Raw genomic sequence first — 23,469 nt, 5'->3', positions numbered from 1 at the left:
GGGGGCTGAAATGGTCTGAGTGCAGAGACACCTCCCATGCCTCCTGGCAGTGGCAAGTTGGTTTTCATGAAGGGATGCTTTGCTGCCCAAAGGGCTTTCCAAACCCAGGAGGGCCATGGCTGTTTGGCAGTCAGTGCAGGGAGCGTACGCCAAGAAGTGCCTCCAGCGCCCCTTGCAGGGGCATCGCCAGCCCCACCTGGCAGATCTGGAAGATGGAGGCAAAAGCAAGAGCGGGGCTGCCCACTCCGGCCCTCTGGCCAGCCTTCACATGCCAAGCAGTCTGCTCTGGCCGAAACTGCCGCTTCTCACAAAGCAGAAGCCACAAAGGCTTTGTTCTCTGGGGAGATGCTTGGCAGGCCTGGGCAGAGAAATCAGAGAGGCCTTTCTTCTGGCGCTGATGGAGCTAAACCTGAGGGAGGCCAAGAGGCCTGCACACAGAGAGGGCTGTTTCACTACCAGAGTTCCAGACGGTGCCCAGGGATCCTCTGCGCTTACTTTTCAGGTGCCAGAGGATGTTTGAGCGCTTCCATTTGCCTGCCCTCCCAGACCCTCCAAGTGCCCCTATTTTCCAGGGACATCCCAGATATACAGACGCCGTCCTGGTTTCTGATTTAATCCTGGGATATCCCTCTTTTCCTTAGGACGTCCCTATTTTCAACAGAGAAATGTTGGAGGGTATGATTAGTTATGTGAGCCCTGAACCAAGGAGATAATACAACCTTTAGAAAACATTTGAAGGCAGCCCTGTCTACAGATGTTTTTTAAATGTTTAATGTCTTATTATGTTTTTATATATATTGAAAGCCGCTCGGTGTGGCTGGGGCAGCCCAGTCAGATAGGCGGGTATTGTTGCTGTTGTTATGGAATAGGATGTCCCTAATAAGAATAATAATAAATAATAATTTATTACTTATACCCCGCCCATCTGTCTGGGTTTCCCCAGCAACTCTGGGCGGCTCCCTACAGTATATTAAAAACACGATAAAACATTAAAAATCTCCCTAAACAGGGCTGCCTTCAGATGTCGTTTCATTGGAGGGTATGCCCTCCCAGCCTTCCCCAAGTTTCCCCTGGGGGCTCTGATTCCTTCTGATCCCCCCCCATCTCACATTGGGTCCCTCCCCTTAGATGCAGGGAGCTGTGGGTGAGGAGGGTCCGCTTTCCAAATTTCCGACAGCTCCTCAATCTCACACTCAAGAAAAGGCCATTCTCCTCGTAGTGTTAAACTCTGGAACTCCCTCCCACAGGAGACAAGGATGGCACCAATCTGGCTGTCTTTAAAAGAGGAACTGGACAAGTTCATGGAGGAGGAGAGGGCTCTGGGGGGCTCCTGAGTGCCCGTTGCTGGAAACCGCAGGAGGGGAGAGTTGCTATTTGCTTCGCTCCTGCTTGCAGATTTCCCTTTGGGCACCTGGTCAGCCACTGTGAGAACAGGATACTGGGCTAGACAGGCCCCCTTTGGCCTGATCCAGCAGCCAGGCTCTTCTGATGTCCTTATGTAACATCTGAACTTCCAGGTCTTTCGGGGTATTTGACTGCTGTGGCTGGTGGCTGGATGGGCCCCCTTTGGCCTGATCCAGAAAGCTTGTCATGTGTTGGAGGCAGGGGTGCCAACTTGAGTAAAATATTGTGGGTACCCAGGTAAGCCCCTCCCCACATGATGCAGTGTGTGCACACCATCTGAGTAGGAATGCCCATCCACTTTGTGGGGGCCCAGCTCCCTGAAATATTCTATTGTGGGGGCTGAAGCCCCCACAGCCCCTAGGAGTTGGAGGCTCTCCCAAGGATTAGTCCCCAACTGCAGTTGTCTGTTTGTGTCATTTAGTTGAAAGCAGCCCCCCCATGAAATCCCAGTATCTTCCCAGAAGTAGAAGCATTTCCCCAACCCTTTCACAATGAAAGTGCAGGATAACAACCCCACAGTTTCCGAAGAAGGGAATTCTTCTCAGCCCCAAGTAACGGCTGCAGCAGCCAATGATCAGGGCGGCTTTCGTTCCATTTCTCCTTTGCTTTCCACAAGAAATGGCTCAAGGAGAATTGTTCCTTGGCTGCCTTGTCAGGGGCCCCAATCCCAAGGCTCCCCATCCCCAGGCAGCACCTGCAGATTCTCCAGGGACAAGAGAAGGGCTGAACCGAAGGGCTGAGCACCAAGCGGCTCATTGAGATGCAGCCAGGTCAGCACCGCATCTTCTGATATTGAGTCAGAATCTCCTTTCTTGTAACTTGAAGCCAATAGTTCAGGTCCTCCCTTCCAGAGCAGCAGAAAACAAACTTGCTCCCTCTTCCCTCTTCCATGGAACAGCCCTTTAGATATTTGAAGATTGCTCTCCTATCTCCTCTCAGACTCCTCTACGCTAAACATACCCAGCTCCTCCAACCATTCCTCATAAGGCTTGGTTTCCAGATCCTTGATCATCTTGGTCGCCCTCCTGTGCACATCTTCCCGCTTGTCAACATCCTTCTTAAATTGTGGTGCCCAGAACTGGACACAGGACTCCAGGTTTGGTCTGACCAAGGCAGAATAGAGCGGCACTATGACTTCCCTTGATCTGGACACTACAGTGGTACCTCGGGTTACATATGCTTCAGGTTACATATGCTTCAGGTTACAGACTCCGCTGACCCAGAAATAGTGCTTCAGGTTAAAAACTTTGCTTCAGGATGAGAACAGAAACTGCTCCGGCGGCACGGCAGCAGCAGGAGGCCCTGTTAGCTAAAGTGGTGCTTCAGGTTAAGAACAGTTTCAGGTTAAGTACGGACCACCGGAACGAATAACGTACTTAACCCGAGGTACCACTGTATTCTGCGTATGCGGCCTAGAGTAATGTTAGGGCTTTTTTTGCTGCTGCATCACCCTGTGGACTCGTGGTCCACTTTAGACCCCAGGATCCTTTCCACATGTCTTACTGGCATGTGTCCAAAACGGGAAGGGGAAGGTGGACCTAAGTGGGAGGGACACAGTGTCTAACCAAATCTTCCAGAAATCTGAATACTTTAAATCTGAAAGGGTCAAGAATCCCTTGCCAAAGCCATTTTAGCCTGTTTTCTTCCCCCAGTGTAGTACTTCTGCAGTCTGCAGGACAAGCATGGAGCCGCCAGTAGTCCCTGCTGGGAAACCAGTGCTGGGGGGAGAGAAGTGCCGCCCTGTTGCTGGGGGAGGCAGCACCCGCTGCAGGCTGACCCTGGTCTCCATCCTCCTGGGTGCCATCACGGCCAGCTGTGGTGGGATCCTGATGGGTGAGTCCATCCCTGCGGAAATTTGATTCATTTCTCAAACTTGCCTTACTTTCTTAAATTTGTGTACCCTTCTTTGTCAGGTGTTTACACCTGAATTCATTGCAATATCTCATTAGCGTTACAGTGATAACTCGGGTTACAGACGCTTCAGGTTGCGTTTTTTCGGGTTATGGACGCGCTGAAACCCGGAAGTACTGGAGCGGGTTACTTCCGGGTTTTGGCAGTCGCACATGCACAGAAGCACTGAATCACAACCTGTGCGTGTGCAGACCCTGCGGGTTGCGAATGCTGTGGGTTGCAAACTTGCCTCCAGCATGGATCGCAACCCAAGTGTCCACTGTACTTCATTCATTTTGTAATGTTTATGTGCTGCTTGGCAGCCTGTCCAACAGGTGCAGATTGGGGTGCTTCTGTCCTGGCTTCTGCCCCCCCCCAACGCTGGTGCTTTTACACCAAACCACCCTGTGCCTCTTCCTCTCTGCAGCCTTCCTGGTGAAGCAGGAGTTCCTGGCAGATCACCTGGTGGAGCTGCAAGGCCTCCGTTATGAGAGCAGCCTGCAGTGCCCGAGCTCCAACTATCGCCGCACCTTGACCCCCGTCCTGGAGAGGCTGGTGAGGGCAGAGAGAAGAGCCCCTGTGGGGCGTGGGTGGGTGGGTGGTTCTGCAGATGAATCCTCCCCCATAAGCACTGGAGGAGCTGGGGGTTTGGGGGGGCCATGGCAGGCTTTGATTTCTGATCCCTTCAAGGCAGGAGCAATACTGGATTTAGGGGGCTGCAGGCGAGGCAACACAAAATTGAAAACATCAATCACTGATAAGATCCATGTGGGGGCGCCAAATTTTGGCCTTGCACAGGGCGCCATATCACCACTTTTTCCTGCTGGGGGTGCAGGGGGGAGGTTCGCTGACAGTGGGGAGCCAGCTGTAAATCACACTTAGCAAGCTGGAGTTCATGCTCTCTTAGCAAAAACAGAAGTGTCAGGCCTAATGAACACAGCAGCTCACCTCTGGTAGGTCTTGCTCCCATGAAGCGGTTGCTGAGGCTAAAGGTCCCCATCTCCCCACATCTATCTAAGCCTCCTCCACCCCAGGGTTTCCCCCAAGCAATCAGAGACTGTACCTGCATGCAGCCAACCTCTCCCCTGCCCTCTTCATGCCTCTTCTTGTTCTGGGAGAACAGTGGGGAGAAGAGCTTGTTGGCACAGGAGTGGGAGACCCCCCCTGACTTCCCAGCCAGACTCCTCTCTGCCTCTTGGCCTCCTTCCTCTCCTGTTTCAGCTTCTGCCTCCGATTCTGGACTCCTCTCTGCCACAGACTCTCCCCGCTCACAAAGCCCTGTTACCTCTTCCTCGTCTTCTCCCTCTTCTACCTCGTCCTCGTCCCCCCAGGCTCTGGGCCTTCTTTCTTGGGGGTTCCCCCGCTGGTTCCTCCCACCATTCCTCTACGTTCAACCAGTTCATGACAGTCACCCGTTTGCCCCCCCCCTTTCTGTCCCGTCTCAGTTTAAAAGCAGCTTTCAGAACTCAGCCCTGGAAGGGACCTGTGACAGGTGCTCCGTCTTGCAATACAGGTAGGCTAAGCCATGAAGTGTGTTCTGCCCCGCCCCGCCCTGGTGCTGCAGGTGAGGGGAAGCAGCCTGGCCCCCACCTCCTGCGCTTGTGTCTCCACTTGGCAGGAAGGGCAATGCCAGCATCCTGGTCCACTTCCGCCTATGGTTCTCCTCGCAGCCGCTCAGCCCAGACGCAGAAGAGCAGGCGCTGGAGAGGGGCGTGGCAGCTGCGCTGGGCAATGGAGGAATCGCCCTGCCCTCCTACGGCACCATCTGGGCAGCCTCTCTCACAGGTAGCATGGCATCATCCCTCGCCCATCATCCAGGGGTAGGGAGGGCAGGCATGCAGGTGGCCTCGCCTTCTTCTCATCACCCCCCTGTGAGGTAGGCTAGGATGCAAGCAAGATCAGTCCCTGCCTGAGTGCAGAAATTCAGATAGGGGCCTCCTGCTCCTCCTGCCAGTCACTGCAACCTTCTCACCCTGGGGGCGAGATGGCAGCTTTTGCATCTCAGCAAGGAAGGTGAGGGGAGAGCTGAGGCTTCCTCACTGGATGGTAGCCAAAAGGTTTGGCCAGAGGGAGCTTAGAAAATATTTGCACTCTGTGTAGGAGGAGCCGTGGCAATGAATGCAGGGGCTTTGTCCACACACACACACACACACACACACACACCCCTGTCCTCCTCATGATATTGTTAAATATTTGTATACTGCCCTATACTTGTTGATCTCAGGGCAGTGCACAAGATAAAGTTACAATATAAAAACACAGAATACATGATAAAAGTAAAAACCAAGACAACCCAATAATCTCCCCTTAAGCACAAGTTGTCCCCCAAAGGAACCCAGGAACTACAGTTTGCCTCTCATGGAGGTACAACCCCAGCCCCCTTAAATTACAGCTCCCAGGATTTGGGGGGGGGCAGGGAGCCATGTACTCTAAGGGTCAGGCATGGGTCCAGAGCCCTGTGGGTTCAAGAGACTTGCTGGGGATTTCAGGAGAGGAGGGGTCCCAGTTCTGGGCCGGAGTGGCCTCCATGGGGAGCATTTGGGCTTTTGGAGACCAGCCCCCATTCTTCACTCCCCCCTCTCTCTCACACAGGGCTGAGCAGCGACTCCCCTTCAGGAACAGGACTGAAATCAGGTAGGCTTCTTTTAACATTTTGTGAGCTCAGGACGTGGGTGGAGAGCAAAACAGTTTTATTCTCCGCAAAGCCATGGGGGAGGAAGGGGCTATCTATGGCTTCTGGCCATGCTGGCTCTGCGGGAAGCAGACGGCCAGTTGCTGGGCATCTTAAGCAGGCAGGAGAAAAGGCTGTTGTTGTGCTCAGGACCTGCTTGGGGATTCCCATGGCAAGGCGAGGTCCAGCTTCCACAGGGCTCCCCCGAGGACCTTGGCCCTCCCCAACGAGCAGCTGCCTCGGGGGAAAGAGGCTGGGACCCATCCTGTTACCACCCTTGCAGGCACCTGCCCAGGGACAGCCTTCACCTGCCACAGCGGCCAGTGTGTGCCACGTGAGAACGTGGAGTGCGATGACCGGAGTGACTGCCTGGACGGCTCCGATGAGGCAGAGTGCGGTGGGTCCTAGTCTTCTCCTTTCTCTCCTTCCTCCTTTGCCCCTCCATCTTCTAGGGGTGCTGGGACATTCCCATCCAGGGGTGGTCTCCCCTGGGTCTCTCTCTTCATTCCATATCCTGGCAGGGATTTCCCCCACATGGTTTCAAGGGTGAAGCAAAGGGGCCTCTTTGGTGGTTGCATTAAACCAGGGGTCAGCAAGGTTTACCTTGCCTGGGCCAGATTGGTCCTGCAGAGATCCCTCTGTGGGCTGGATCGTGCGCGTGCATGAGCACATGCACCCACAATTTTCGGCGTCTGCATATGCGCAGATGCAATTTTCGGCACCGTGGAAGCGAGTCCCTGCACCGAGTCCCTGCACCGTGCTGCGCCAGTTTAGCGCAGCATGTGAGCGGGCAGCTCGTGGACCTGTCAAACGACCTCTGCAGGCTGCTTCTGGCCAATGGGCCTTAGGTTGTTGACCCCTGCATTAAACAATTAAATGTGCAAAAAGGAAGGCGTTAAGATGAACACTGGAAGTGGCAGGTGGGAGCTGCCATCTCAGAAACGGACTCCCCCTCCAGGAAAATGCTTCTTACTGCCTGCTGCTGGCACCTCCTTGTATCAATCAACATAAGAACAGCCCTTTGAAAGCCGTCCAAGCTGGTGGGCGTAGTCCACAGTTTCACCAAGTGAAGGATTTTCTTTCTCTGGGTTCTGAATCCCTCTGCTTACTGCTGCCACCTGGGGGCAGATAATTGTACCTGCAGCTTCTTTTTAACCATTCTGCTGCCACCTGGTGGCATGTTGGAGTTACTGCAGACCATTTCTACCCCTGAGTGGGGACTGCTGACCACCCCCCCTTGTCTCTTGCAGACTGTGGGTCTCGGCCGGCCATGCAGGCAGCCAACCGGATTGTCGGGGGGTCGGAGGCCACTCGGGGGGAGTTCCCCTGGCAAGTCAGCCTGCGGGAGAACAACGAGCACTTCTGTGGGGCCACAATCCTGGCTGCCAAGTGGCTGGTGTCTGCAGCACACTGCTTCAACGAGTAAGCCCGGCCGGACGCATTTCTTTGCTTCTCCCGCAAGAGACTGAGTGCACCATGCCTTGCTGGGTTGTGGCAAGTGGGCAGCTCTCTGGTGCTGAGAACCTTGCAGGGTTAGGGAAAGAGACTGGAGGTGGGTGGGTGGCACATGGGGCAGCTGCTGGGTCTCAGGCCTTTGGTGTGTCAGGGGCTCACCCTGCATGCAAAGACAGACTCTGATGGACAGAGCAGATGAGACCGAGTGTGGGTCCAGCAGCCAAGAAGGCAGGTTCTGCCTGTGCCGGTGAGGGAAGTGTGGCTATTCAAACAATAACATTATTAACAAGTCATGGTGTTTTTAATAAACACATTCCAGATATATTTGTATTTATCCACACAGTATCTGCAAGAGCTGCCATCTCCTATCCATTGTTCAAAGTGGCTCATGTCAAAATCTCCCCATTGAATCAATATCAGTCTATTGGCAGACGGAAGGGTGCAAGGAGTCCATTGATGTGCCCTGAAGCTCTCCTGCTGCCAACAGGTTCCAGGATCCGGGCACCTGGACGGCCCATGCAGGCACCGTCTGGCTGAGCGGCAGCGAGAGCAGTGCAGTGAAGACTGGTGTGAGCCACATCCTCAAGCACCCCTCCTATGACACAGACACGGCTGACTATGATGTGGCGCTGCTGGCGCTCTCTGAGCCTTTGCCCTTCGGCAAGTACGTCCAGCCTGCCTGCCTGCCGGCCTCCAGCCATATCTTCTCCTCTGGCAAGAAGTGCTCCATCTCCGGCTGGGGTTACCTCAAGGAGGACTTTTGTAAGCACAACCTTTGGCGAGGCAAAAGTGGAAGAAGGAGTGGGGGCCACGGCTCGGCCGAGCCTACCTCCCAGGGCTCCTGTGGAGATGGGGGTGGTGTGGCTCAGGTAGGGCTACTACACGGGGCAAAAGGGGCTGAGCTCTCCACTGAATTGGGCAACTGTCCCCCTGAGGGATCCATCTGAGGAGGAGCTCTCCTTGGCTTCACAGACAGCATTGTACGGTGGGTAGTTTTGCCACAGGCAGGGAGGTAAAGGTGAGCCTTGGTGTGGTTGAGCACTCCAGCCTCAGTTATTCCCTCAGTGTGCTGCTCCCTACTGGGGGGCAGGTGGGGACCTTAAGGTTGCTTTTCTGCACAAAGGTTGAGGTTGCTGCTGCTCCACCTCCTTCCCCACCTCCTCTTCCCTCTCGTTGCCCCTGGCCAGCTTCACCCAAAGGAACATTGTTTGGGGCAGGAGGAACTGAGCACCCCCATTTTCTCTGTTAATCCTGAGATACCAGCCAACCCTTAGCACAGATTTGGTTTGATTTAAGATTGTTCTTCTGCTTTCCCAGCAAGAAATGTGGAGCTCGCAATAGCAGCAGCATTTTAAAAAGCGAGTGAACAGACATTGCAATTACTATAAGGGAAAGCACAGCAACATTTTGAAAAGAGCAGCAGCAACAAGTTCATCAGAAGAATTACACACAGGTCCAGTTATCCAAACTCTCCTTCAGACAAAAAAAATATTTAAAAAATCCTTGTTCAAACGTGACAAATTCATACCAAAACCTCACCATACAAGCTGTGGATTCAAATATCCAAACAGCCAGAGCTGCATTTTGTACTTCAAGGAAACAAGCAGCCTTAAAGAATCCTGACTTCTTTTGTTTTGCTTGTCCACAGCAGCCATTCCATCAGAAAATATGGTGTGGATTTGAAGAGAGCATTTCCTGCTTCCTTGTTTGCCTTTTGCAAAGTTTCAGGATTTCCCCCTGGGGTTTCTAATAATTTTTGGGTCAAAATTAGAAATGAATCCATAGGAACTGATGAAAATCATTGCCTTGTTATGCAAACACAGACCTAGCAAATGATTTCGTGAGAATGCTTTGCATTCTGATAGTGGGACCTGTGTGGAATGCAATTCAACAACCCCATGGCCATTCAGTTCAGTGCCTGCCCCTCAGCTGCCCTGCCCTGGAGAGCTCAGGGTGCCTGGAACTGGCAGGAGGAGTTCCTGTCAGGATGCGTCCACCTGAATTGCCCTCAGGCCTTGCCACTGGGCTCCACCTTCTCTCTTTCCTCAGTGGTGAAGCCAGAGCTGCTGCAGAAGGCCGTGGTGGAGCTGTTGGACCAGACACTATGCGCCAGCCTGTACAGCAACGCCCTCACCGACCGGATGCTGTGTGCCGGCTACCTGGAGGGCAAGGTTGACTCCTGCCAGGTATGGCCAGAAGCAGCCTCTGGGAGACGGCGTGTCTACTTGCAGCGGGAGCTCCAGGAGGAGGCCTCTGGCATCCCACAGTGCCCTTCTTCTCTCCTCTTCTCACCTACAGGGGGATTCTGGGGGCCCACTGGTCTGTGAGGAGCCCTCAGGCCGCTTCTTCCTGGCCGGAATCGTCAGCTGGGGCATCGGCTGTGCGGAGGCCAAGCGCCCAGGGGTCTATGCTCGGGTCACCAGGCTGCGGAACTGGATCCATGACACCATGGCCACGTTCACGGCCCCACCAGGCCTCACCCTCCCCTCGACGGCCTCCACCACCCTCCTCCCTCTGGCGTCCACCAAGGGCACCACCACTGGCAAACTCCTACCCAGCCCCACCACGACCGGGGGCAGGCCAGCTGCCACAGTACCACGGCCCCAAGGTAGAAAGCCCCCTGCCCTGCACAGGGCCCAACTGGACTCCTCCTGGGGCTTGGGGCACAGCCGTTGCAGCTCACCCTTCTTTTTCTTTGTGCAGAGTGTGGCCGCCGGCCCGGCTTCTCCAAGCCCATCAAGATTGTGGGGGGCCTGGATGCTTCCCGTGGAGAGGTCCCCTGGCAGGTCAGCCTGAAGGAGGGGCTGCACCACTTCTGTGGGGCCACCATCATCGGGGAACGATGGCTCCTTTCAGCTGCCCACTGTTTCAACCAGTAAGTAGGGAGAAAGGTGGTTGCCTCAGGTCCAAATTGTAGAATTCGAAGGGGACCCCCAGGAGCCACCCAGGCCAACCCCCTGCAATGTAGGAACTGCCGCTAAAGAATCCCAGACAACACTAAGGTTGCAGGTTTGATCCCCGTTTGGGACAGTTGCCTCTTCCTACATTGCAGGGGGTTGGCATAGAGGAGCAGGGTCCCTTCCAGCTGTACAATTCTGGGATTCCATGCCTGTCTGGGATTCCACTCTCTGCTTAAAAGGAGGAAGAAGGGTGCCCCACTTTCCAATCAGCACCCTCCGCTCTCCGGAATTGGGAAATGGAACCTGGGAACTTCTGCAAATGGGGACTCAGGTGCCGTAATGGTTGTAGCTTCGTGCGGCACCTTAAGGGCAATTGATGTCACCAATCCGCACTATCAGTTGGCACTGGGGGACACCAAACCACCCATTTCCCCAGAACCAGGAGAAATTCCACCCACAGCAAGAGGGTCCTGGGTTGGGTGGAGGAGGCTTAGTGGGCAATTTCCGATTGCTTGAAAGCTGTGGGGACTTTCAGTCTTGGCAACTGATTTTCATGCAGTGAGACCACTGGGATCCTGCTCAGCCAAGTCTGTGGAGGTTGTGTTTTTGCAAAGAAAGAGTTCTCTCCAACTTTGAACTGGCTGATTATTGACTGACAGGCTGTTGTGACTCAGGAGGAGAGGAAGGAGCTGGGTGGGGGAGAGACCCCTTTGTGGGCATGGTGACCCCCAGAGATGAGCCCCCCCATTCACCCACCTGCCCCTGGCCTGGCCGCCACTAATGGTCTGTCTGCGCCTGTGTCTCGTTTCTGCCCGTGCTGGTAGCACCAAGGTGGAGTACCTGACAGCCTTTGCAGGCACCACCTGGCTGTCGGCGGCAGATAGCAGCTCCGTGAAGGTGAGCGTAAGGCAGGTGGTGCTGCACCCCTCCTACAACCCGGCCCTGCTGGACTTTGACGTGGCCGTCCTGGAGCTGGAGCGCCCCCTCCCCTTCGGCAAGGTCATCCAGCCCATCTGCCTCCCTCTGGCCGTCCACAAGTTCCCCGTGGGCAGGAAGTGCATGATCTCCGGCTGGGGGAGCCTCCAGGAAGGCAATGGTAAGCACTTCCCCCTCCCCCTTGCAGGCAGCGCAGGAGCCAAGGAGGCAGGCCGTTGGATCCATCTAGCTCCCTGCAGTCTACACTGACTGGTAGCAGCAGTTTCAAGCAGGGAGCCTTTTCCAAACCCCGTTTGGAGATGCTGCAGAGGACAAATAGCTCAGTGGGTGGAGCATGAGACTCTGAATCTCAGGTTCATGGGTTTGAGCCGCATATTGGGCAAAAGATTCCTGCATTGCACAGAATTGCACTAGATGACCCTCAGGGTCCCTTCCTTCCATGACTGAACCTTTCTGCATGCAAATCAGGCTGCTGAGCTAGTAGGGAAGGGATAGTCCAGAACGTTCAGCTTTAAAAACAACACACACACTTTTGTATGTGGATCCTCCATGTGCAGGAGCAGTCTACCCGGGCTGTTTCACATAATTGTAGAGTTGGAAGAGGTTCTGAGGCATGCCACTAGTCCAGCCCCTTGCAATGCAGGAATCTCAACTCAAGCATCCCTGACAGATCCCTGATCAAAAACCTCCACCGCCTTCCAGGGGAGTCTGTTCCACCATCAAATGGCTCATGTCTTCAAAAAGTTCTTCCTAATGTTTAGTCAGAATTGCCTTCCCTGCAAGCTGAACCTGTCAGTTCGAGTCCTGCCCCTCAGAGCTGCAGAAAACAAACTGGCTCCACCTTCCATGCGGCAGCCCTTCAGATATTTGAAGATGGCCACCCCCATATTTCTTTTCTTCCCTCTTCCTTTCATGGGTGTCCTGGAAACTTCCCTCCAGGAGCTACTGGACACTGCTCTGCCCCCTGGCCTGACCTTCGCTCCTCCCCTCCCTGCAGCCTCCAAGCCAGAGAACCTCCAGAGAGCCTCTGTGGGAATAATTGATCAGAAAACCTGCAATGTCCTCTACAACTTCTCCCTGACAGAGCAGATGATCTGTGCTGGGTTCCTGGACGGAAAGGTTGACTCCTGTCAGGTGAGGGTGACTGAGGGTGGCCAGCCTGGGATGCCCCATTCCCACTCAGCTTCCCAAGTGCACCTGATCACAGAGGTGGGTGCTCATTGGAAGGCCCCTGTTTTGAAGTGTAACGTTCCCCCTGCAGAGCGGGCCACTCTGGTTAAAAGGACCTTCTTTGGGGGCCCCAGGGCTCTTTTCCAGACACACTAGGGGCCACTTTGCCTCTGGGACTTGGTGAGGGCGGAGTTGAGAAGAGACCCCTGTGAGACTCCAGAGGGAGCTTCTCCTGTCTGGGAAGCTTTGTTAGCCCTTGCTGAGCTGGTTGCTCCCATCTCTCCCCGCAGGGCGACTCGGGAGGGCCCCTGGCCTGTGAGGAGACGCCAGGCGTGTTCTACCTGGCGGGGCTGGTCAGTTGGGGGGTCGGCTGTGCGCAGGCCAGGAGACCCGGTGTCTACTCCCGCATCACCAAGCTCAAGGCCTGGATCCTGGAAACTATCTCACCATGCCCCAGCACCACAACCAAGGCCGCGACCACATCCAGCACCACAACCAGTGGCAGCGCCTCCTCCTCCTCCTCCTCCTCCCCCAGCCTGCCTTTGGCTAGTCAAAGGACCACCCAGGTCAGCCTCAGGGTCACCCCCAGCACAGCCAGGCCACCAACCAACACCCCGAGAGCCACCCAGTTCGCAGGTACATGGCAGGGGCACGAATGGGCAGAGGCTGAGCATATAAATAATAAATTATTGTGATTATTAGCAGGGTGCCAGGTGAAGGCTGATGCCCTCAGGAGCCTGCCCTCCAAGGCAGGGGGTGCAGGACACTGCAGGGGTCATCTTTCTTGCTGTGAGAGACTAAACATGGCCGCTGCCCCACTGGGAAGCCTCTCCTTTGGGCTGGGCCTGTCACTGTGCCCAGCCCTTTTGTGGCCCACACAGCTGTGCCCAGTGAGCTGGGGGACCCCTGTGCAGGCCAAGAGGGTGGAGGGTCTCAGCTCCCCCATTAACTTGCTCCCCACCCTTCCTGCCCCCAGCTGTGCCCTGCACCCCATCCACCTTCAAGTGCTCTGGCAAAGTCTGCATTGGGAAAGCGAACCCCGAATGTGACGGCGTCATGGACTGCAGCAATGGCAGGGACGAGGCCAACTGCAGTAAGTGATCTCCCCTCTCCCCTAGTCCACATTTAGCTCTGCTCACCCCCAACCAGACAGTGTGGGGGGCAAGCAACGTGGCGGGGGGCTCACAAGGGTGTCCTCTCAGCCTGCTTCTCTTCCCACCCACCTAGACTGTGGCTCGACCTCAGCTTTGGCCTTCAGCAAGATCGTGGGGGGCAGTGGTGCAGCACGAGGGGAGTGGCCGTGGCAAGCGAGCCTGTGGCTGCGGAGGAAGGAGCACAAGTGTGGGGCGGTGGTGGTGGCTGACCGCTGGCTTCTCTCGGCTGCCCACTGCTTCGATGTGTGAGTTGGGGGGCTGGGATGAGCGCTGGGGGTGGGGAGAGGTGGCATATGAGTCGGGGAGAAGGGGGTCTTTCTGCAGCCATTGCTCCCCTGCTCCAGGAACAAGCTCCTTGCTGGTGAAGAAGAGGACCCCATCCTCTGTGCCTCCCCAAGCCAGCAATGTTTTCATGGCACAGGAGGGCACTGCCAGACCTCCCTCCCTCCCTCCCTTTGGATCCCAGGCATCCCCTTTCCTGTGAGCCCCCAACCAAGGCCAGTCCACTCAAGAGGTGAGATGAGGCAACTGCCTCAGGTGGCAGGATCCATTGGGGCAGCAGGTGCAGTCTCCAAGGAATGCACCAAGGTGAAGGGGAGGGGCTGCTGGTCTCCTCCCACCCTTGTTCCTGATGTAGATCTTTAGTCCTGGCTGGGAAGTGGAGGGAGCCACTGGGTGGTTCTCCTCAGGCGCCAAAATATCTTGGGCCAGCCCTGCCCCCCCTTTTCCCTGGAGATTGGGGAGACGGGGCAGGCCTTGGGCTGGCCAAGGGTCCCAGGTGCACCGTCCTTCTCAGCTACAGCGACCCCAAGATGTGGGTGGCCGTCCTGGGGACACCCTTCCTGAGCGGCCTGGACGGGCGGGTGGAGAAGGTGTTCCAGATCCACAAGCACCCCTTCTACAACATCTACACACTGGATTATGATGTGGCGCTGCTGGAGCTGGCCTCCCCGCTGAGCTTCACCAGCACCGTCAAGCCTATCTGCCTACCAGACCACGCCCACCTCTTCGGCCAGGGCGCCCGCTGCGTCATCACCGGCTGGGGCTCCACCAAGGAGGGAGGTAGGAGGGAACCTCTTCCCGGCTGGGTGGGGGAGCACCCCAAAGAGGCAGCTCTGGCCCTCGGACCACTCTAGCTTCCCTCAAAACCCAGGCAGCCAAGCAGCCTCAGATCAGCTGGCTGGCTCTATGGGATGCCCACAGGCAAAGGGCAGGATTGGGCCCTGGGCCTTCCTCGCTGTGAGTCTCCTGCCCCCTCTCGCTGCCGGGAAGCACAATTCCACTCTGCCCTCCCCCGCAGGGCTGATGGCGAGGCAGCTGCAGAAGGCGGCCGTCAACCTCATCGCGGAGCAGGACTGCCGCCGCTTCTACCCCGTCCAGATCAGCAGCCGGATGGTCTGCGCCGGGTTCCTGCAGGGGTCCGTTGACAGCTGCTCTGTGAGTCTTGGGCGCCCCTCCCAGAGGGCTCACACCACCTCCCCCTCAGCCCTGGCTGCACCAGGTGGGATGGGAGGGAAGCCCACAGCTGGCCAGGAATGGCTGGAGCTGGGGGTGCTTATGAGAGGGGAGGAGGGAGAGAAGGCAGTTTGCAGGGCCTGGGGGGTCCCTTTGCCCCAGAGCTCCATCCCCGCTCCCAAGGACACTCAGTGCCTTCTCCCTCCTCTGCAGGGTGATGCCGGCGGCCCCCTGGCCTGCAAAGAGGCCTCGGGAAGGTGGTTCCTGGCGGGCATCACCAGCTGGGGCTACGGCTGCGCCCGCCCTTACTTCCCGGGGGTCTACGCCCGAGTGACAGCCGTGCGGGGCTGGATTGCGCAGAACCTCAAGGCGTGACTCCGGGAAGAGGCAGGGAAGTGGGGCCTGGCCGGGAGATGGAAAAGCAACTCTCCTTTGGAAGACACTATGCCTTTAACCAACAGAAACACTTTTAGAACATGTTTTCTCTGAATAAAGAGGCTCACCTGCCTCACTTGGACTTCACAAAAAGGGCAGGAGGAGGTTCCCCCTTCCTCTCCTGGCCTGTCCACTCTATCACCCCATGATCTCTGGCCATGACCCTTGTGGAAGGAGGGCAGGTGACCCCGAGCCGCCTCTTGGGAACACAGGCTGAAGGACGGATGGACAGACAGGGATCCTTGCCTCAGGAAGGTTTGCCTCAGGAAGAAAGCGTTTCCCTTGGACAGTCTGGCCAGAGACACTGCCTCGACTTCCCTTCTCGCCATAGCTTGGCCCCTGGGTGGGGGGCTCTGCCTTGTGCCGAAGGGCTGGATGTGGGGTGGCCTCAAGCCTTCTCTGTGCAAAGTGAGCAAGAGAAGCGCTTGGAGGAGGCCAGAGCAACGGACAATTAAACAAACCCCTTTGTGGAGTTTGGTGTGTGCTGGGGATTTTGTGCTACGCAAACAAAGATTCTTTCTCCCAGCTACCCTTAAAAACAAAGCCAGCCCCAAAATCTGCAGAAATGGGGTGGGAATGTCTCCCTTGCTATCCACAGAGACCACACCCCCTCCCCACTTTCACAAAAAGCAGCACGAGGCCTTGGGCTCAACTGGAAGAGGTTCCCTGGGCCTCCACCTAAATGCTCCCCTGTGCAAGAGGGGAAAGGTCCCTTCTTGTAGAAAAGGTCCCTTCTTGTAGAAATCCAGCATGTCAGGGAGAAGCGGCCAAGCGTCTGTTTTCAGAGGGCAGGGCTTCTTTCTCAGCACAGTTTGGTTCAGGCCTGCCCTATCTCCTGCCCCCAACCTAACTTTGTTCATTCCCATTGCACCACCGGCTCCGAGTTCTGCAAGATCCAGCAGGGTGATGCCTGCATCCTTTCATCTGTGGGCAAGGGCCCCTCGCCCACTACACAAGCCCTGGGGGTGACTCAGCCAAGCAGTGAGCGGTGCCCCTGAAAGCCCTCCCTGTCATGGCACTGTGCCCGGGCGTGGGGCTGACTAGGACCCAGTTATCCTAAAGCAGGGGCGCCCAATCTGGCAGGGCCAGATTTGATTACGTGAACATGAGTGAGGGCAGACCAAAATTGTTGAGTTTTTTTAGGGTTGCAGTTGTTGACCCCAAAGTTGTTGAACTTTTTGGGAATCGAAGTTGTCGAGCTTTTTTTAGAATTTGACCCCAAGAAATAAACTGCCACTGGGTCTGGATTGAGCGCCCCAAATGGACTTTAATTAGAAGCAGCCCATGTTGAGTCAGGGGCACACCTGCGATTTGCAGGACACTGCGGAGACCCCACTTTCAGGCACAAATATCTCTGAATGATTTATCCACTCCTTTTCCAATTCTCACACACCCTCAAGTAACGGGGGAAGCCCCCCCCCCCAATTCAGGCCTCAGACTGGTTCTCCCGGCTTCTCTTCATCCCCCTAGCTTGGCCCCCTCTACCTAAAGCTTGCTTCCATTTCTCAGCACAGGCCCACAGGAAGTCAACTTGGGGGGCTGGGAAGTCAGGGGCATAGGTCAATCACAGAATGGTAGCCTTGGAAGGCGACCTCGAGTGTCATCTAGTCCAACCCGCTGCAATGGGTTTGCTTTCCGTAGGACGGAGCGAGGGCGCCCCCTGCTGGGCTGAGGCTCCTGCCGACGAGGCTCGTTCTCCCCAGAGGGTGAATCTGGATCAAATGGGGTGAGGGGCGGGCAGAATTCTGAATGCCACTGATGCCCTATAGACGCTGGGGGGCGGAGAAGACCCCCCCCGAGCCGACGCCTGGAAGCGCCTCCACCAAGTCCTCCGGGGCGCGCGCTCTGCTGTGCTCTTTTTCGGTCCCCTCCAACCTGCTCCGGAGCGTCGTGTTTGTGGGAAGCCGCCCCTTCCCTGGGCGACGCGCCGCCTCGCGACTCCGGAGTCAGTCCCGGGGGCTCTCGGAGGGACTCGCGAGCGACGGCGCGGCGGCTCCGGGGCGCGCTCAGCCGGGCCGCCGCGCGCCCCCGCGCAGCCCCTGCTGCAGCTGCCCGGCGTGGAGCGCGACGCGGAGTGCCAGGCCGGCCGGGCTTGGAGGCGCCGGCGGGGAGCAGCCGCCCAGGTAGGGCCGAGCCGGGCGGGGGCGGGAAGGGCTTGGTCTGCTCCGGGCGCAGGAGGGGGTCTCCTGGAAGGAAGCGAGGCGGCGGCGGAGGGGGATGCAGCCCCTTCCCCAGCAACAGGCGCTCCTCGAAGTGAGGCCACAACTCGGGGCTCGGACAGGGCCTGGAAGCAGCGGCTCCGGCTCTTTGGACCGGAGAAGCGGACTTAGCAAGCGGCCTGGAGGAGAAAAGCCCCGATGCGGCGAGAGCGGGGAGCCTGGTGCCTTGTCCGGGCCTCGCTTTGTGCCGGCTCCTCGTTCGCATGTGCTCGGAGAGCTGCTTTCCCTGGTGATCGGTGAGGGTTCCCAGGGACCTCAGTCGGGAATCTGCGTCCCTGCGACTTGGTGAGGCCTCCTCCTTGGTCCCCTGGTCGAGCAACGCAGATCATTTCTCCTGCTCTTTTTAAATGGTGCAATCCTGAGCAGCGTCGCCACGCTTCAAAGGGGGCGCTCATCTGAGGAGAGGCGACTGCGCAACCGCAGGGAGGAAAGGGCCGCCTGCCCGCGCCTCTGCTGCCCTCGTGTCTGCTTGTAGGCGTCCCAGTGATTTGCTATGGGGAAATGAAGGGTGCTGGCCGAAGTGGGCCTCCTTTGGCCTCATTCGGTTGCTGCAGGGCTCTTCTGGTCTTCCAGATTCTCCCTGCCATTTGTTCAGACCGAGGACCCCCCCTGCCTCCTTTGAGCGCTTCCCCCCCTTCCCTTTGCAAATACTTGGTCTTTTCTCTCCCTGCACACAGATGGTTGTTCTCTGCGGCGTCTCGTGCGCTCCAATGCACATGGTGTGATGGGGAGGGGAGAGGAGAGACAGAACTCCTGGGTCCTGCTTGACTCATCTTGAGCAAGTCTGTGCTGCGGACGTGAAAGGGGAGCTCTCCCCTTGTGCTGGGGGTGAGCGCACACACGCGCACACTTTTCTTCAGTAACGGTTTCTAATCTGTGTGGAACCTCTTTGAATTGTGCACTGAGGGGGTCACAGCTGGGCACAATCTGCCCTGATCCAGACTTGCCCAATATCATCAACATGGTGCTTGCTTGCATGCGTGCCTCCCTAAGTCCCACTGTGTTCCCTAGGCAGTTCTTGGAATTGTGACCTCTGTCACATGCAGACACCTTCCAGGAGCCACAGGTGAGAGCTGAGAGCGGGGGGGGGGGGGACGGACGACCAAAAGTGGACAATAACCCCCAAAAGGAGCAGGATGTGCCCCTCCCCATACAGCCCATAACCCCTCTCCTGCAGTATATCAGTCATCCTGAACTGCCTGCCACAAGCCTCTTGGTGATTGTGGTGTTTTCTGCAATTAGAATAACTTGAACTAGGAAGTCATCAGACCCTCTGGTCGAGTTTGAATTGCTGATGTTCATGGGTCCTGGTGGCATCCCTTCTTCATTTAAGACTGAATTTTGAAGGACCCAAAACAGTTAGTACACCAGGAAGTGCCATAAAACAGGCCACAAGTGTGCTTAGCAGTTGTTGTTTTTGGAGGGGTTGGTGCATGTGTGAGAGTCCCTGTGAATCCCTGTGAGTTATAAAGAGCTGCAAGACAGTCCTGTGAGGCATGCAAATTGTGAATTAGGGCACAGATGGTTCCCTCCAAGTTTCATTTTAAGATGCCTTGATAAAGATATTTATGGCTGCTTTTTTATTCTGCATCTATACATACCTTCCAACCTACCTACCCACCCCCACACATTCTAACTGAAGGCTGGAACAGATGTTTGGTTTCCTGTTCCCCAGTGGAGAATATTTGTGCCTTCTGGCCTTTTGGTAGATGCTGCTGCTGTCACTGTTCTTGCTCAGGGTCTTCGTTTCCTGCCTCTTTGATGGCCTTACCTGGCCAAGTGCTTCCTCTGGCTTCCTTTCCACATCCAGTGGTCCTGGACTAGCACCTTCCAGTGTTGAGGGCTGCATCCACTGATAGCCAACCTGCTCTAATGGTGAGAAGATGGCCTTGGGTTTGTTTCTCATTTGGCAACTTGTCCAGCTTTCCAGGTTATTTTGGCAGCTTCCTTTGGAAACTGATTCAGCTGAAATGAGCAAGCACTTCTCTTCCAGGAGAGCTTTTTGACTCCAAGCCTGAGTGTTACTGTTGGTGATAAGATGCTGCATTTGGTGTGCAAAGAGCTGTTCAGGATGCTGTGTGTGGCTTCAGCACCCCTTCCTCAGAGCTACTGCTCTGGTGGAGATTGGGAGAACCCATGGCGGAGTTGGGGCAGGGGAACCCTCCAGAGCCCTCACTGCAGATTGCCTGAGTTGTGTCTGATCTCCAAGGAAGTGCCGGGAGCAGCCTTCCTTTGCCCCCTTAGGCTTTTGCTACAGAGACGGCCTCTTCTCCTCTGATTCCTGTCACCTCCTCCCTGAGATGCTTTGTGGCTTTTTTCTTTGGATCACTAGCTGTCAACACCCCAGCATTGTTTTTTGCTCGCTAATCGCTTCTGTTGCTTGGGTGTCCCATTGCTGAGAAGTTCCCTTTTAATTTGTAAGCCTGGAAAGAGACAGGCCTGTCTGGATGAAGTTGTCTTTGGTATTTAGAAGCAGGAGAGAGTGAGGGCTTGAGTGGATCCATCCGATGAGGTCTTTTCGTGGCTGGTTTGTGCTCTTCGCAGTCTGGAGGACTTGCTTCTGCTTTTTGGGAAATCTTTTGGTCTGGAGAAATGAGGCAATGCAGAGGCAAGCCTGTTCTAGGACCCCCGCAGTGGGCAGCTTTAGGGGGCTCCTCTGTATGGAAGCCGGCTTGCAGCTCTGGGGCCACAAAAGAGGAGGAGGCCATTTCCTGCTTGTTTGTACTTCATTCTGTCTTAGAATAATAGAATTGTAGAATTGGGAGGGACCGCAAGAGTCATCTAGTCCACTCCCTGCAATGCAGAAATCACAGCTAAAGCATCCAAATCAGGGGGGCATTCTGCTTTGCATGCAGGAGATCCCAGATTCAATCCTGATGGTGAGATTTTCAGTGCTGAAAACCAGCAGAGCTGCTGCCGGTCAGTTTTGGCAGTGCTGAGCAAGATGGACTTGGAATAAGGCCACTTCCATTATTCCTAAGAGCTATGGGCAACACCAGTGAACCTCACCCAGGGCGACTGGCAGCTGGTGGGGGAGAGGAATAAAAGAGACCACAGTGGTGGACACCATCTGAGTGAGGGTCTGCCTAGACCAGTACAGCCCCCTCTGATGGGGGATATCTCAGTTGGCCAAGGAACCAAGGAGTGGGGAGAACACCAGCTCCTTCCTGGTTTAGAACCAAGACCCAATTTGCCCAGCACTTGCCTTGGCAGAAATCATGGTGGGCCAAAGGAAGATCATAGAATCATAGAATCATAGAGTTGGAAGAGACCACAAGGGCCATCGAGTCCAACCCCCTGCCAAGCAGGAAACACCATCAGAGCACTCCTGACATATGGTTGTCAAGCCTCTGCTTAAAGACCTCCAAAGAAGGAGACTCCACCACACTCCTTGGCAGCAAATTCCACTGTCGAACAGCTCTTACTGTCAGGAAGTTCTTCCTAATGTTTAGGTGGAATCTTCTTTCTTGTAGTTTGGAACCATTGCTCCGTGTCCGCTTCTCTGGAGCAGCAGAAAACAACCTTTCTCCCTCCTCTATGTGACATCCTTTTATATATTTAAACATGGCTATCATATCACCCCTTAACCTCCTCTTCTCCAGATGGCTTCCTTTGTTGTTGGTTCGCCATGAAGTTTTAGGCTCTCCCTGAATTGGGAGTCTCTTGTTTCAGCTGACGTCGGCACTGGCTGACCTGCTTGCCCTATGAATTTGTCTTGCACTTTTTAAAGACCTCTATGCTTTTGTTGGGTGGTGCTGTGGGTTAAACCACAGAGCCTAGGACTTGCTGATCAGAAGGTCGGCGGTTCAAATCCCCGTGACGGGGTGAGCTCCCGTTGCTTGGTCCCTGCTCCTTCCAACCTAGCAGTTCGAAAGCATGTCAAAGTGCAAGTAGATAAATCGGTACCGCTCCGGCGGGAAGGTAAACGGTGTTTCCGTGCGCTGCTCTGGTTTGCCAGAAGCAGCTTAGTCATGCTGGCCACATGACCCAGAAGCTGTACACCGGCTCCCTCGACTTATGCTTTTGTCCAAGTATTATGTCTTTTTTAAAAAAATGTATTCTGAAAAACAAGAAGTCTGGGAAGAGACCAGCGAGTGTAAGTGTCTTGGAAGTGGGGGAGATGGAAACAGACTAGATTTCATATTCACTCGATATCTCTTTCAAATCTCCGCTTAGAGCAGCAGTGAAGGCATCACATCAGGTGAAAGTGCTGCAAAGAAGGGGAGGGGAGGGATGGGATGGATGGCTCAGCTGAGAACATCAAATTGACTTCTGGCCATGACTGCCTAAGCTTTATGGAAGGCTATTTTTAAAGTGTTTATCTGCAGTTTACCTCTTCTGACAAAACAAATACAGTGGTACCTCAGGTTAAGTACTTAATTCGTTCCGGAGGTCCGTTCTTAACCTGAAACTGTTCTTTTTTTTATGAAATATTTATTAAGATTTTTCAAATTCAATACAAAAAAATCAAAAAGAACAAGAAATGCAAAAAAAGAAAAAATTTAAAAACACATAAAATTTACAATTCCATATTTTCATTACCATATTTCCCTGACTTCCCCACACCTCCCCTTCTTGTATTCCTATTCAAATTGTTTGTTCAACAAGTTCCTATCCCCAATTTTTAACCTTTTTATATTTAATTCATTTTTTAAAAAAAACCAAACAAACCAATTTTAACTTATAGACATCAATATTTGTACCTCAATACACAAACCTTTTTCTAAAGTCGACCCAAATTCCATTCCACGAATTTCCCAATTTTCATATTAATAACCAAACAAAAAAAAAGTAAAACAGATCATAATTATACACCCTTTGGATTCTCAACCCCCCCACCCCCTTTCCCGGTTTCGATCCCCAACAAATATCCAACAGTCTTAATCTTCTATCAGCCTGGAGATCTCACGTCCGAGGCTCTTAATTCTCTCTCAGTTCCTCTCTGCCGGTTTTTTTGATAGTCCTTAATATTAAACTCCAAATCTCGGAGGAGCTCTGTCCCAATAAAGTCCATATTTCTTCCAGCCAGACCTCCATACTTAAAAGCAAGGTCCAAAAGTCCAATTGTCACAAAAACTCCAGCTTCCACTTTAATCAGATTTGTAATCCATAGGTCTTCAGGTCTCCACACAAGAAGATCTCTCCATTCTTCAGTCGCCAATTTAAACCAGAATTTCATCATCCAATACTAATTTTCCTTTGTAATCATCCTGTCAGGCCTTTGGTTTGATTTCTTGTTTCCCTTTGTGAGCATGATATCAGGCCTCTGGCTCTCCTTTGTCGTTTGCAAAATTACAGCTCCTCCTTCCTTCTCCTCAGAAACAACATATATCTCTTTCTCCACACTTTCAAGATTCTCAAAGTTCTCTTTTTGTCCAGCTGCATGGGCTTCCTGAGTCAAGTCCTTATCAAATTCCGTAATGTTATTTACTGTTAAGCTCAAAGTTGTTACATTTGTAGCCAAAACATCAATTTGGCCTTGTAACTTTCCCAGAAGAACAAATACTCTGTCCAGCCCAGCCTGAATTTTCCCTCTTCCAGCCATTCTTGTAGTGTCCCAAATCCCCCTCTAGAGGGATTTTGGTAACTTAGTATTCTTTCCAGTTAAAATCCAAAAGTCAGGTTAATTTGTATCAGTTCTTGCTTATTTTCAACAAAATATAACCATGTTGCAGCAACTGTATCCAGCAGAGACAGCAGAAACAAAGTTCTCTTTTTCCTTTTTGACAGCTAATTTTGACAGCTGTCAAACTCCTCTATATCTCCTCAGCAGGCTCGCT

At 54.4% G+C, this 23,469-nt stretch overlaps 2 protein-coding genes across 4 annotated transcripts in view; both read left to right on the top strand.

Moving 5' to 3' along the window:
* The first annotated feature begins 942 nt into the window (after positions 1–942).
* On the top strand, positions 943–15,942 carry TMPRSS9 (transmembrane serine protease 9). Its single transcript, XM_083594387.1, has 19 exons — positions 943–3,237; positions 3,722–3,849; positions 4,740–4,807; positions 4,913–5,079; positions 5,887–5,928; positions 6,249–6,362; positions 7,216–7,387; positions 7,908–8,182; positions 9,470–9,606; positions 9,719–10,028; positions 10,124–10,295; positions 11,145–11,416; positions 12,254–12,390; positions 12,717–13,062; positions 13,403–13,519; positions 13,654–13,825; positions 14,377–14,642; positions 14,881–15,017; positions 15,249–15,942. The coding sequence occupies exons 1-19, from the start codon at positions 3,087–3,089 to the stop codon at positions 15,408–15,410; spliced, it is 3,345 nt and encodes a 1,114-aa protein (XP_083450513.1). The 5' UTR covers positions 943–3,086; the 3' UTR covers positions 15,411–15,942.
* A 700-nt stretch (positions 15,943–16,642) lies between these two features.
* LINGO3 (leucine rich repeat and Ig domain containing 3) overlaps positions 16,643–23,469 on the top strand; it is a 46,867-nt gene continuing 40,040 nt past the window's right edge. The window contains exon 1 of one of the 3 annotated variants that reach the window (XM_083594613.1): positions 16,643–17,176. The gene's annotated coding sequence lies outside the window, so the exon portion shown is untranslated. Of the gene's footprint in view, positions 17,177–17,359; positions 17,594–17,655; positions 17,975–23,469 lie in introns of those variants that run through there. The other 2 variants (XM_083594610.1, XM_083594609.1) reach the window with 2 other exon arrangements.

This window comes from Podarcis filfolensis (genome assembly GCF_964270895.1).
Source record: "Podarcis filfolensis genome assembly, chromosome: 18".
Lineage (NCBI taxonomy): Eukaryota > Metazoa > Chordata > Lepidosauria > Squamata > Lacertidae > Podarcis > Podarcis filfolensis.
The sequence above is the reverse complement of the archived record's forward strand: the minus strand, read 5'-3'. Positions and strand labels throughout refer to the sequence as shown.

Bases quoted from the DNA above. Each gene is read 5' to 3' on its own strand.
- TMPRSS9 (XM_083594387.1), top strand. From the start codon at position 3,087: ATGGAGCCGCCAGTAGTCCCTGCTGGGAAACCAGTGCTGGGGGGAGAG. The intron at 3,238-3,721 runs GTGAGTCCATCC...TCCTCTCTGCAG, and splicing joins CTGTGGTGGGATCCTGATGG to CCTTCCTGGTGAAGCAGGAG. The intron at 13,063-13,402 runs GTACATGGCAGG...TCCTGCCCCCAG, and splicing joins GAGAGCCACCCAGTTCGCAG to CTGTGCCCTGCACCCCATCC.